Source organism: Mytilus edulis, chromosome 2 (assembly GCF_963676685.1).
Source record: "Mytilus edulis chromosome 2, xbMytEdul2.2, whole genome shotgun sequence".
In the NCBI taxonomy this organism is placed as follows: domain Eukaryota; kingdom Metazoa; phylum Mollusca; class Bivalvia; order Mytilida; family Mytilidae; genus Mytilus; species Mytilus edulis.
Window position 1 is genome coordinate 19059336 of NC_092345.1, and position 15843 is coordinate 19075178.

The following is a 15843-nucleotide window of genomic DNA, read 5'->3' on the forward strand; positions in this document are numbered from 1 at the left end:
TAATGTGATATATGTTTCCTATTGAAATTTTTGAAACAATGATCTTCTTCCTTGTTATACAATACTACAATTATGGCAACATATAAAGTCATTTTCAGGCAAGATTTGTTAACATTCCCTCAGAGAATATTCCATAAAGAATATAAGAGAAATGAGTACTGTGAACCGGTTAACACCCAGTCTATGATGCAATGAAACAATGAGGACGTTTAATTGAAAAGAAAACTGAAAAAGAAGAAAAAAATAGTATCGTTGTCAATGTCATGATATGTAATTCTTCCAATATATTCGATACAAAATGTCTCCATTTGTTTGAAATTAAACCAACCACGTCAAGGTTTGAGACCACTGGCAGGTTTTATGTTAGATCAAACATCATCCTCATCTTAACAATATTCTAAAACCATCCGATGAGTAACCTAGTTTCTCCAATCATCACTGCCCAGCTGAAAATAACAATTAAATGCTTGAGCACGACATATTATATTCGTTGCATACGTAAGATTTACTACAAAAGTAGTTGCTTTTGGATGTGCAAATTAGGTCCTGTAAAAAGTCAGACGACATTGGAGTTTCAAAGTATACTGGAACAATCGAGTTATTCCCCTTTTCCCATCTATATTCCAAAGGTGATCTGTGCCGTGATTTGGCGATATGAGAAATCATACAGACGTACACATGCAGCAAAACTCGAAGAATGTATTGTCTACATGATGCCTCTGAAGGGGGGAGGTAGCCTTACTGAGGAAGCATCTTGAGATATCATAGATATCACTTACTTAACTCTGATTTTATTGAAATCAACATGTGCTTATTGAGCATTGCCTCTGGAGTCATACAGATTAGCGACGAAATATCTTCCCACTGCAAAACACAGATATGTCATAATCAGAACCAGCTAGGTTTGAAAAATTTTGGTACGAGTTTTGTTTCAACGTCATATAAACTGGGTTTTTTTTTGTCAATTCCGATGAAAGAGGACGTCGTGTCGAATCCTTGAAGAGTGTGATCAGCTGGTATACCTAATGTTTCAGATATCATCCCGGATCCACTAACATATTATGTGTCGTGAACAGGTCTAAACTGTCTTAGTACGTCTGTTGAGAAAATCAATCCAGTCTGTAACTACAGTTCACCAATGTTTGTTATTTGTGGAAAACACTTTACACAAATAAGTAAACCAGCAGTGTCTGATGATTTTATTACAATGCAACCACTGGAATGACGTTTTTTAGTCTGTTCACTTCATTATAGCAGAGACTACAAAACACTTACAGTTTATGTGTACTGAAAATCCGATAACAGTCATGTACAGTTACGGCACAAAATTGGATTTTGAATAGATGAAGCTATGAATATTTTTCATGGTCTTGCAAATTAGGTTCGTTGAAGTGTGTGAGTGCATAGTCCCCTAAAACTCTGACAAAGCTCTGTTTGTTTTCGGGTGCACATAGAAATTTCTCCCAATCTGGAATTGATCATCTACCTTCAATCATACAAAAAATCTTACAACCATTGAAATAACCCTAATTCTGTTGATTAATAAAAAGACTGTCCCATATCATATTGATGAAACACGTCCAAGACACAACTGAAATGTTCAAAACAAGATATTATGGTTATAGATTAGTTCAAATCTCCAAAACTGTTGTACCTTGTTACATGAAGGCTTTATACAATACAGAGAGCTTTCTGGTCGGGATTGGACGATTCTTTTCATATGGAGGAAGAGTGAAAGAGGTAAAGACGGCTTTTTTTCAATAACTGAATTAAATCTGCTCCTCGTCGACCCATCGTCATGGAAAATGGATTTTTTATTCGACCAAAGGGTACGCCAAAACCTTTCCAAAGGTTACGCAACTCTTATATTTGCAAGGGTTAAATCCCTGCGAAAGACAAACTCAGAATTTATATGGGTTTTACAATATAAGCAGATCGAAATTTTAGATTGTACGACATTGTCATATCTTCAACAACTTCAATGGAGATTTAAAAATTGAAGAATTAAAATCGCGAGTTCTATTCTCTTTGAAACAACTATTCACAAAGATTTTAACGATTCTCGTTCCACAAAATTCAGAGGGGAATATTCGACTAATTTACTGGTATGCAAACCAGTGAAATGTAAATAAGTGATTTGGTGCATGCTTCAATGTTGAATCGATCTGTCATATTATTTTGCATCATTCACTTGCTGCTTATCGCTTTTCATCGCCTTTGGTATATTTACTTCGTGATCCATATTCGATACTAAAGCAATGCTCGACATTTTCTTCATCTTAGAAGCATACCTTTCAAAAATGTACGCAGTAAATGTCCATCGAAGAAGAGGAGATTATAGCACAGTCAACCACTTCTCTTCGAATCTATGATTATTTACAGATAGTCTTCGCTGCTGCCATATCACTCTATATGTCATTGAGTACCTGGGATTCCGTTTGACCGCAAACTTACCCGATTTATAAGCTGAATACGTGCCCTTGTGAGATTCAGCATGTCAGTTAAATAGTCTGAAGGTCAACTGACATAAGATGTTTTGTTAGCAATAAAGATATATGGCAACATAGAAGACACAGATAGAAGCTAGTGCATGGTGACAAACAAAAGGTAGAGTAAATCACATTGACATAGCATGGAACAACATTACACATGACTGATTTTGGGCTGTTTTGAAATTAGATATAATTCCTTTTGAGTAAAGTCTGTTCATTCACGGTAGTTGTTTTAATCGTAGATAAAGATAAGCCAAAATACTCGGCAATTCAACATATATAGCCATTTTCAGAACAGTTTTTGAATAAAGAGGAATGGGCATAGTAATAGCAGTAATAGTAACACCTTAGACAAAATATATTGAAAATGACGAAGCTCATTATTAGGTATTTAATCAAAACTTGATGAGTAAACTGAACATCCTATACAAAACTGTGTATGAAGATTTAATGTAAATCAAGAGAAATTGAATATTAGAAATTGTATCCCCCCGTTTTTTAAACGCCACGAGACTTGAACCGATTGGAAAGATCGGTAATGTGGTATTTACATACAATTTAAGATCATTCACAGAGCTGGCAATAAATATTTCACACGAAAAATCGATAAAATATCGAATATTTTCTCATTTCTGTAACATCTTGTATCTGATGAGTTATTTGACCATCAATGTGCACGTCCATTTGAAATGAAAAAGAAGCTGAGATAAAACTAGTCTATACAGGTGTTAAATGGTATGAAATACATGAAATGGTATGAAATACATGTACAATATTCAAAATAAAACCCAAGAGTTGGTTTGAAAACACACCAACCATGTCAAGTTCAGAGACTACTGGCAGTTGTTTGGTGGTTTATTTTAGAGAGAGCTCCAACATAACAGTGTCAAGTCGAGGTAACACTGGCAGGGAAATTATGAAATATTGAGAATTTTACTAATGTGTACTAATCAATATCCCAATCTTAGCATTCTTCTATCACAACTTGATGAGTTCAATCGTTATTGCCCTGAGAACAACACAACGTTGTGCATAACAAATGTGTTCGTTTTATTCGCAGCATTGTCTGCATATAAGCAATCATCAAACATACTTTGTTAACGATGCCAGATATGGAGTTATTTCCAATACATGTTTGCTTTTGAATTTGCCTCTGTCATAAAGTTTGCGACGAATTGTTTCAACATACGTTTCAGTATCTGAACCAGCTAGATTTTTAAAAGATACCTGCATAGTGTATGGGTTTCGTGTCAATGCCTAATACACTGTCATTTTTGTCAACACTGAACTTAGCACGATCATAAACATTTGAAGGTTTCATGGCTGGCCTTCAACCTCGAGCTCCTCGTCATATGTGAAATAGATATTCAATAATAGACGATAATAAAGTTCTTAAAAAATATGCCTCGAACGAACCAGGGTTAACGGAAGCCAGAGATAAAATTCAATCATAATTGTTTTAAATAAGCTTATAAAATGCTAATCGTTATAATCATTAGTATTCCTTAGAATTGATTGTTTGAAATTGTTTGCACGGCAATTTATTTGATATGCACATTAAAATAATTACGAGTACACAATATGCTAATCAGTGGTCATTAGTGGATAACATACCTACATAAATAGAATGGATTTGTTAAAAGTAGAATAAACAGAGAGAAGTAAATGAAAACAAAAAATCGGTATAAGTGCGGCACTATGAACATCAAAGGCCGTTGAGTTATACTTAAACAATCACCATCCTCACCGAAAAGAAAATGCATGGCTTAAACGTTGTAAAAACCAAGCTTAGAGAAAAAATATATAAACTATGGTGAAATGTATGATCATCTGCAATTGCAATCATGGTTCGTCCACGTTGTAATGTATGCAAGAAGACTGTTACGATTCGACAAGATGCTCTTCAATGTGACACATGTGACAACTGGCAGCATCGTCTATGTGAAACTGGTAAGTTGATTTATGTTTTACTTGTTTGTAGAAATTAAGCCCACTACTTTAAACATTCTTTAACCATCGTAATTGTGCTGTGTATTTGCAAATAAACAAGGGCCCTTTTCTAAATGTTATCCTATCTTTTATCTTTTTAAAATTGAAGTATAATTGTGATTTTATATATATCCTTTTATGTAGTCAAATATATAACAGAAAAAAGTATTATGTTGTATTCCACATGTTCCATGCAGACTTTCGATATATAAATTGTGTATCTCAATAATATTTATTAATCAGTAGGTAAATAATAAAATATGAAGCATATAATGTTAAAAATATTTTCTACTAACACGAAAAAACTAAGACATGTTCAACGCAATGTTCAGTAAAAAATATCCTTTTCATATTCTATTGATCTACCTCAGGGTGCACTGGGATACTTCAGGGAGTTAAAATATCCATATCTACGGATATAAACGTAGAAACAGAAGTTTTCTACATGTTAGATAGAACTAACGCAATGTTCAGTAAAAAATATCCTTTTCATAATTTCTGTAGAAGCTTTGGCTGAGTACGAGTTGCCGAAAGTACGAGTTGACATGTATCCGAAATATCGATTTCATGCAGTCTTTATTGATGCATCAAAAGCATTCGATGTAGTATGGTATGCCTCGCTTCTACAGAAATTACACGGTCCAGGAATAAAAGAAAATGATTGGATAATACTTTAATGATCAGTACAAAGAACTTACTTCAATAGTTATAAAGAGCATAGCAACCTTTTTTTAAAACGTTTTAATGAAGTGCCAAGGTGCTCGACAAGAGATTATTTTGTCACCTTAATTGTATAAATACATATACCTATTGATGCAAACTTTGGTTCAATTCACGTAGGATGACCAACCTGTTCGGATGGTTTATTACAAGCAATGGTCGGTGGATAAACTAAAAGCTGCATGATAGTCAACTCCACTTCAAGACACACATCCAATTTGGTGTGTTTAAAGAGAAATTGTGAAAATTCAAATCTTAAAGTTGAAAGACTGTACAAATAAATGGCAAGAACTTCTTATGCGTTACCAGGGACGTGGTTGCCGTCAAATTATGGAATACGTATGTTATGTAGGCTAATTTTTGGACTTGATATGAACAGTCCTCTATTGAATCATATAAAGTGTATTAGACTAAATACATATGATACTAGACCTTAAAAAGTCGTCTTTGCCGATGGTAATGCAAACCAGCGGGAAATCTCAACAGATACAAGTGAACTGTTCCTTACACTGGGAAAGCTGTTTCATGCTTGATAAACATATTGGAACCTCATACTGGGAAGAGACTGGGACTAGTCCAAGGACAAGATGGGCTAGTAGTTTATTTTAGCTTTGTCCTTTCAGTAACAAGTTCATAAATTCTTTTGGTTAAATGCATTGAAGATAAAGTGATGCAGAAATAGAATAACTTTTATGTCTAAAATCTCGATTCAGTAACTCGGAAACTGGAAATGCATGCAACAATGAAATGTTGAGTTGGAGAAAATAGGAGGTTACACAACATGAGTTATGAAGATAGAAAACATGCATTCTGGGAGTATTGCCTGTCAATACCTAGTCCACTTCCGATTAAAAATTCGTTGCACTGGAAAAACTTGAATGTTAACTTGATCAATGACGTGTCATGTTGTGAAAACTTTATAAGAATTATCAAGTCAATACCTTCTAGCATGACAAAAGAAAATGTGGAAAATTGATTATTTGATTGAAGTTTTGAAGTCCAGGTACCGTTACTCCGCTCAAAGTCATCAGACTGAAAACAATTCGAACTTGATCTGTAACTTCTCTGTATACCAATTATAAAATCAATATCTTCAAGCATGATAAGCAAGTGAAACTGTGAGCTGCTGCTCACCGATGATACCCAGCCCAATTATTTCGGTAAACAGGAAGTTGTCGGGTGATTAATCTGAAAACGCATCACCCAGTGTAGCTGATGGACTGTCGAATGGACGGATAGACTGAGGTAAAACAGTATACCAACACCTTTTTAAGGTGGGGGTATATGCAACGTGAGGGAAACTGATGATTTTGAGTCACCTACCGTGCAAGGGCTGTATAGCCAGTTAAGGTCGTTAAAAACTTCCATCCTTTGCATTATTTGAGTGAATTTTTTTAATCCAATGACCATTTCTCTGCACAAAATTGTCAGACTTGAACAAAATTCTACCTTGATCTTTAACTTGACACGATAAAACAATACACCAAATATAAAATCAATATCTTCAAGCCCAAGAAAACAAATATGGGAAACTGATTTACCTCACTGACAGATGGACAGACAGACAGACAGACACTCCGAAGTCGCCAGAACGGGAAATAACAAGCAGTTGAACTGAGATATGAAGAGGTCCTCTAAAACGATTGTAAAAGTTTAATATTTATGTTGTCAAACTTTTGTAAATATTACCTTTGGAGAATTTGTTGTTCTGTTATTTTTTGGTGGAAATGGACTACAGTTACATATAAAAGATGAAAGAAATGTATTAAGTTTGACAATGATAAAATTGATAACAATGCCACATGCATCCGTAAAGTTTCAAATTGATTCAATACATACATTTTAATATCTTTTGAAGTTAGATGTTGAATAATAGAGACACATTGTGGTTTCATTTTATAACAAAATATTATTGAAATTATCATTCTGGAATTAATTATAACTGTTTCCATATCAGGTGGTGAAACAAAAAATATCGTAATGTCACACTTTATGAAAATCTGCTCCATAGGATAGCGATACAATAGGAATAAAACATAGTTTATCCATCCTTATATGGGTTATCAGCTGTAGGTAAGTTGTCCCATTAAACTTAAAATTAGCAACTTTTTCTTGTTTCTCACTGCAGTATATGAAAGATGAACAAGATTTGGTTTTGGTTTTGAGGGTATGAAACTGTGATAATTCAAATTAAACTAACTCAAAAATATGTATTGATTTTTATGGATTATATGTAGTTTTCACTATTTACAAATAATTTGTTCAATTCTTATATTAAACATAGTTCTATTTTTAGGTGTTTTTTTCATAGGTTTAAGTGTAGTTAGTAAATAATTATTTTTAATATCTTTATAATAATACTAATAATAGTTATAAATCTTATACAAATCTTATATTTACCATTACTATTGGTTAAATTTGATACATTTTTATATTCTTATAATATTTTTAATTTTTAATTTGATTTTTTTCTTTTACAGGAACAATTAGGACAGTGGCTAGGAAATCCTAAACAGCTCTTTAAATTAAAACATCATTTCCAAAAAAATGTGTCCATATCAATTAAACAAAATGAGCATTGCATTAGTTTTATTTTGGAAAGAAATACTTTAAAATTACACAATAATAACATTTCATCTAACACTTGGGTATCTGAATTAAGATTTAGATTGTCTCCCTTTCACTAAACTTTCAAATATAACCAATGAAATATATATCTTGATATATAAATAATACAGAACAAATAATTCTGTCATATAACCCCCAAATTTAGTATAAATCAAATTAATACATAAAAAAAAAACACATAACAAAACTTGGTCAAGACATACATTTCGTATATATATATACATTGTATCTACAGTACTGATTATGATATGAAAATAACAACATATATTATCAATCAACATGTAATTAAAAGATTTAAAACACAAAGAAGAAATAAACAATTAAAAGAATCCAATACAGGTTTAATTGCGTAGCTCATTATCAAACAATAAAAATAGCTAAACTCCTTTTTAGTGATGTTTTGCATGCTTTTTGTATTGATCCTGAAACTACTATTACAATATAAGTAGCTCATGTCCTCATTTTAAGGATTGTCACAATATTCTAAGTTAAATCTGATTTTTTTTATAAGAAAATATATAAACAAAAATTAGTACATGAACAGTGCAATTGCAATTCAAATGTGTAAGCATCACCCAGGAAACATTAAGGCACTACAGTTTGGCTAAACAAAATAATTTCTTTGATAAAAAAAATCCAAACAGCTACTACATTTGTATTCACACCTTTTGTCTCCTTTACCAACCGTGCTATATATGAAGACTAATATCAGTAAAAATTGCAAAAATATTTATTAATCTTGATTAAGTGATTGTTACTTGATTAATATCCAGTGGCAACTATTACATGTACTAGTCTTGAAAGAATAACTATACCACCAAAACAATGATTTGGTGTTGATAAAACTCCTAATATCCAGTGGCAACTATTACATGTACTAGTCTTGAAAGAATAACTATACCACCAAAACAATGATTTGGTGTTGATAAAACTCCTAATATCCAGTGGCAACTATTACATGTACTAGTCTTGAAAGAATAACTATACCACCAAAACAATGATTTGGTGTTGATAAAACTCCTAATATCCAGTGGCAACTATTACATGTACTAGTCTTGAAAGAATATCCAGTGGCAACTATTACATGTACTAGTCTTGAAAGAATAACTATACCACCAAAACAATGAATTGGTGTTAATAAAACTCTTAAGTACTTAAGATATATTATTGTACATATTGATAACTGTCAAGAGTGATAGATAAATTCCCTTCATATACATCAGTCAAGACAGGACAGTGTAGCTGTCAGTATAGAGATTAAAACATGTTGAAAAAATATCTTAGGGGAATACATTATCATTCTTGGTATTTCAATTTTCATAATTCTAAGGTTGTAGATTAACCACAAATTTAAATATTCAGTGATGTACACATTTTCTCTATAGAGTTGTATGCAGAAATCTACAAAATATCCACAAAAATATAAATAATATCTCCTTAATCCACGAAAAATCAATAAATCCACAGTAAGTAGGACCAAACAAGTAAAACTAGATGGCACTTAAATATTAATTGGAAATAAAGCAACTATGATGAAAAAAAATATATAAATCCCTACATACATTATTTCTTGTATTAAACATAAACAATCAATGAATTTCAAATGAAATTTATTTTTATCTCAGGTATTATAAATACAATATATGTTAATTTATTTCATTTCCTGTCATCTTTCCAGTGGTGAATGGCATAAAAAAGGAACTTTGAAATTTACATTATAAGTAATTCACTAAGAAATTCTTTTTTCCAAAGAGATTCTAATAATCTGATGAAATACATATCCTGCGGCCATGTCTCCATTCAAAGGAACTGATCATGCTCTCTTTTACTTTCTACACTAAAGACCTTTGGAGATCTTCTGGATTTACCTGGACAAATTCAAGGTGGGATTTTGTTGGTTGATACAATGATTTTGAAAACAGAACATAAAACAGATCATTCTCAGGTAATTTGATACAGGAATTGTATATCATTCAGATTGAACTTGTTAAAATAAAATGCAAAAATTTAATGCCTAGATATGAACTTAATTTGAAAAGAATTACATAGACAGCACACTGGTTTAAATCTACATTAAAATTACTACATATTAAATGTTTGGTGATAAAACGAATGCATGGCTGATCTGCTTACTTATAAGCATCACATAAACTACCAAAAATATTCACATATTATTCATACTACAATGCTGAAAATAAAATATATTGTTATAATACACAACATCAGTACTACATGTAATATCTATTATCTATTTTTATAACTAATCTAAAACTTCTATTTTTGGATGATTGACTTTTAAGCAGGGTAAGATCCATTTGGGAAGGAGTATGAGGGGCCCAGGGGCCCTTTATGGCAATTTTTTTTTTAATACATTTTTCTGATTTTGACTTTAGGGCCTATCTCAAAGACCTCCTACCTAATATTTTAATGGGCCCCTGGATTGACCAAAAATGATGGTCTTTCATTATTTATTTTATATATTTTTCCTCAAAGGTCTAAAAAGTTATAAATTGATTCCATTTTAAATATTTTTTTCTCATTTTTTCTTTTCTGAACTAAAGCATTAAAAAACACACACACATTCACACACAGGCAAACAATATCAGATACTGTTTTCTATACATGTATATATTTTACTATCTGTCACTACTTCCATTACAAAACTTCATTCATCAAATATGATGTATTTATAGATTATCGTTAGTTATCTCATTGAGATTGATTTTCTGGCTTGAGCCAGTTACGGCGAAAGTGAGAAAAGCAATCGAGTTGAGATGATCAATGATAATCTGTTTATCGCTATTTTACCTATGACGATGTTGAAAATTTCATGTCAATATATTAGCAACGCCATGTGCCTCCTTAGTTTCTAGCGATAATTTTCCTTCTCAAGTGAGTAGCATGATATGAAAAATTATCACAATAAAAGATCAAAGGAAAAATGCACAAAATAGCGATAATATCTGGTTATTGCAATTATAAATTTTTACAATCAAAATATTTGTTCTCTTCCAATGACTAACTTAATATCAATATCTAAACAGACATACTGTGGATTCATTTATATTCGTGGGATACCAATTTTTATGATTTTGGTTGACCACAAATTTTCATGAATTTGGTTGACCACAAATAAAAATGTTCAACCAAGAACAAATTTTCTATGGAAAAACCACAAAATCTAATATTCAAGAAAATACATTGTGACATATTTCCCAAAATCCTTGCAAATTGGTACCCACAAAAAAAACATGAATGCACAGTTGACAATTAAGTATAGACCCTTATTTACAAAGTAGAGCATCTTAATAATACTGTTAAAACACACAAATGTTAATTAAATATAGAAACATTTTCATATTATGTTGTGGATGTCAAAAAGAATTTTTTTCTTCATAATTTGATATTTCTGTTTATTCAAAATTTTCAATAAATGTTTAGAGTTTGGAATCCATGGGCATAGTTTGATGATGCCAGCATATAATATCATGAGAAAATGTTTGGAGTTAGGCATCCATGGGCATGGTCTAATGATGCCAGCAAAGTGTATCATGAAAAAATTTACATATTCAATCAATTTGATCAAATTATATAACAATATATTAATAACATCTCATTATATAATATTATTATATCTCATTACATTAAAATTTGGTTAAGAATTAATCTATTGTTTAATCTTTGTATTTGAATTAAACAACTATTTAACAGGACAAGTCGAATGGGGAAAAAGACCCAAAATTTAGTGAAAGTTGTTATGCATGAGATTAATGTTCAAACTATTTTTTTAAATGAACAGATTTTACGTTTGAAAAGATGCTTTATTCTATTTGGAAAAGAATCTTAAAAGTTTATTAGGTTTGAACTATTTTTCAAAGGTTCTTTTTTTTTCTTATATAATCACTGAAAACTGTAGTTTTGAAGTGGCTTTCCAGAATGTTAAATATGTTCTTGTGCACATCATCCAAATAGAGCATAATAACATTTGTACTGCACTACATGCAATCTAAATCACACTCTTTTCAAACTATACATCCAAATAAACAAATACATGTATTATGCAACTCTAAAGTACAAAACAAATAGAATATAAATAAATATAAAATTATTTGGCATTTGAATTTTATATACTGAGTATGATGGACGGATGAAAGGTTGGATTTTACTTTCACAATCCATTAATTCAGTATTTGATCAGATTAGCTAGCTATATATATTTTCTCCTTATTTTTTAAAGTCACTGTCATCTTCGGTTACAAGAGAACAAAATTAACAGGTTATTCACATTTAAATTCATACACAACTCTTATGGGTGATTTCAAGCTTTTCCTGTAACATCTACATTTATTTATCTTCTGTTCAAGGCTCTATGATCATTTGCTATGCATTCAAATTCACTATAAAATTCATATACTATCACACAAGCAGCACTTTTTGTAGTCTTTTAAATTATAAAAAAAAACAGAGTTTAAGCTTTTCATTTACCTAAATCTAACAACTTTGCATGCATGAAATGTATGAAATTTTGTGTTATTGTAATTTAAATAAAATTTAATAAATGTATAAAGTATTTTTTTATTTATTGTTTAAATGATTATCAGATTAAAAGTTGACTACATTTTAATTTCGTCTAACATGGATCCGAGATCAATTAGAGTAAAAAAAATGTTATAACAGTCAAACCTGCTGAAGAGAGCACCTGTTTTAAGCAAAATCCTGTGTTATAAGCCAATTAATTTTATGTCCCTCTGTAGTGCATTTGTCATGATTGAATCTGTATTAAAAGACCACCTGACTTAAGAAAGCATGTTTTGCTCTCCCTTTAGTGATGGCTTCATTTAAACAGGTTTCACTGTACCAGTACTTTCTTCAAGGGAAAATATTCACAATGCAATCCCAAGAACATTTTGTTAAAAGAAATATGCTGAACAGTAAAAAATGAACCTGGAATGAACAAGCAAAATGGATTTCAAAACTATAAAAATAAGCTTAACTTTTTACAGGATTTGTTTACCTGACAACAACGAACAACAACAAGGGTCTTAGTTTGTGCATGTACTGCACACATACATATGCATGGAATGAACTTTGGAACACATAAATGATGTAACCCTTTTGACGTCTGTATACAGGTTATTTATTTGACATTGTTTTGGGATATATATCCATTGTTTGTGTCACTGTTACGATTTATTTCATCTTCTATTTTCTCTCCAGCTCCACTGTTTCCTTCTTCAGAGTCACTTCTTATGTCTTTTATCTGAAAAAGTCATAAATAATATTAGCAAAACACTTTACATTTTTCATGTATTTTAAAATTAAAAACTTACAAGTTTTTATTTCCCTATTTTATGCAGACTTTTTCCCAAAGTCTGCATATATTCATTTAGCAAATTTGTAATTTTTTGAATATTTCAAATCGCAGGTACCCTGTACCCACATAATCCACAAAAATGAATCCATGGAAGCTAAAACTTTGTAGGGTTATGTTTATTGTAATGACTGTGTCATTTGAAAGTTAAGATAGAAATTAATTTTAGTACTAAAATATCTTTCCAATCTAAGTTTTTGAATTCAATTACGTCTTCTAAAATTTTATTTTTCTATGCATACTTTAAAACTGTCTTTAAAATTTTAGTCTACTATACTCAGATAAATATAGTTTCAGCTAAATTATGTATCCATGAAGTCCTAAAGGGAGATAAACCATATTTCATTTTAAAATACATTAGATTATCTCCCTTTGGAAACTTTTGTACAACATATTGTAACTTCACCTATATACTACTGAATCTTAAATGTTTGAATTCAAACTGATGTCTTGTAAATATAAAAGATATTTTAAAAGAAATAGTATGAAAACTAAGGACCTTTTTATAGCAATTCAAATATAACAATTTCTCACATTTCAAATGCCTCATTATAGAAATTTAAGGAAAAACTTTAATAATACAAACAAACCATAATGGCTTTATTTTGCTATAATTTTTTTTAATTTTTTTTTTGGTGACAGGCCAGAAAATAGAGATAATTCATTTTTTCTTTTATAATTTACATTTCAAAGAGGCACAACTGACATAAAAAAAAAATTATCTCTGATTTTTGTACTTGTTAGAAAATTGCAAAGACAATCCTTTGATAATAATTTTTTTTTAAATCAGCAATAACTGATATTTTACATATAATTTACATTTGCAGGTTGCATGTCACCTATTATTACACTTTATACCTGTTACTTGTTTGAGACCTTGCTGAGATAAACCTTCGATAAAAATCTGACAAAAAATGTACCATTAGATAAAATGATTTTAATGTGTGTCGCAGTTAGTAGGTCAAACAATTCACATAACAATCTATTTTAAATTGCACTTTGATACATTTATCAAATCTTCTTTTGAATTTTACATTTTATAAGTCCATTGATAAAGATTTGAGAAGGAGGGTAAAGTTACGTAAATGTGTTTCATGGTCAGTAGGTCACTAAATTTTAAAATTTTAAAATTGCACTTTTATACATTGATTAAATCATGTTTGTCTGTCCACTTAGAGATTTTAATGGGGAAGGAGAATTCAGTTCTCTAATAGCATACATGTGATTCTTCCGGCGGGAGTCAAAATCTCCCGCTTTTCAGACCCTCTTCCGTCCCTCCCGTTAAAATTTTAAATCTTCCGCTTTTGAAAATGTCAACCTCGTAAAATTTTCAATACACATTTTTGTTTACAAAATCGATAGGGACAGAGAGTCCGAGAAACTCGAAATTGATATGGGAAAAGTCCGAGAAAAACGGAAATTTCCTGTTGTGTCAAAACATAACATGAGGTCATAAAATAGGTAAAATCAGCCTAAGGTGTTAGGATTAAACTGTTTATACAGCAATAAATTAAAGATAATAGGCAATTACCTGGTGACAAGCCTGGTTGATTAAAAGTGAAATACTGACAAAGGATTAAATTGACTAATTGTACAAGTTGTATAAACAACGATGCAATTCACTATGTGATGCTGTTGAAAACATGGAACATTTACTGAACCTCAAAGACAAATGAAATCAACTCAAATATGATATTATGGCTAGTTCTCTATCCAAGCCAATGGAATACCTATATAAGTATAGTTGTTTTGGAAATTTTAGAATTTGACAAAATGCAAACTGTTTTTTTATCACCAAATCCCAGCAGCAAATAAAAAAAGACCAAGTATCTAGCCCAATTCAACTCTGTCTTGAGATTTGATTTCAAATGGTGCAGATCCAGTACCAAGGGTCAAGACCATGCTTACTACACTTCATGCAAAGCTGACTATGATGGCCCCAATGACTTGACCACACTTATGGAGACAGCTACCAACCAGCAAGCCTACATATCTATCAATTTAACACCTTCTGTTACAAGCCAGTAGTGGTACCAAAGTTGACAATTTAGCTTTATCAGAGATACTTTTTGCCAACTATGTATGATGGCTGATCACTTTATTTTGAATTATACATAATGAATAAATTCTTGAAAACCCCTTATCTTCTATTTTTATCAAGTATCAGGTGTTGAAAGGTATGGAATTATTGTTCCTTTAACCAAAAAAAAAGAAGATATGCAGTTTAAACACACAAAAAAATCATTGCGTACGTCGATAAAAGGTCAATAATAAATCTCCAGTTTTGAGACCTAAACTCCAGCTGAAAATTTCCAAATCTCCAGTTGTGGCTTGACAACTCTGTCACATGTATGTAATAGTTTAGCCCGCCACATATTTATGTACTTGACCCAAGTCAGAAAATTCTTTATTTGTTGTCATGGGTCGTATCTTAAGGTTTTATGTTAATTGAATTGGTTTAGATGGTAGATCCTTGATTAGTTTCTAAATGTATTTAATCAAAGACCAACTCTGCAAGACCCTCTTCGGATTTCAGGGTTGTAAAAAACCACCCTTATACATTTAATCAATTTACAACTCTTAGAGAAGGGGAAAGATTTAGAGTTTGACATATCATATTGACAACTGAGTACTAATGAAGAT

The 15843-nt window shown here is 31.1% G+C and overlaps 1 protein-coding gene across 7 annotated transcripts in view; it reads right to left on the bottom strand.

The window, feature by feature from the left end:
* Positions 1 to 10211: 10211 nt before the first annotated feature.
* The window catches only part of LOC139511641 (ceramide synthase 5-like), a 44971-nt gene continuing 39339 nt past the window's right edge, over positions 10212 to 15843 (bottom strand). For 5 of the 7 annotated variants that reach the window (XM_071298596.1, XM_071298595.1, XM_071298592.1 and 2 more), the window contains exon 11: positions 11229 to 13089. In XM_071298596.1, the coding sequence (XP_071154697.1) occupies positions 12967 to 13089 (123 nt within the window). In that variant the 3' untranslated portion in view covers positions 11229 to 12966. Of the gene's footprint in view, positions 13090 to 15843 lie in introns of all 7 variants that reach the window. The other 2 variants (XM_071298591.1, XM_071298597.1) reach the window with 2 other exon arrangements.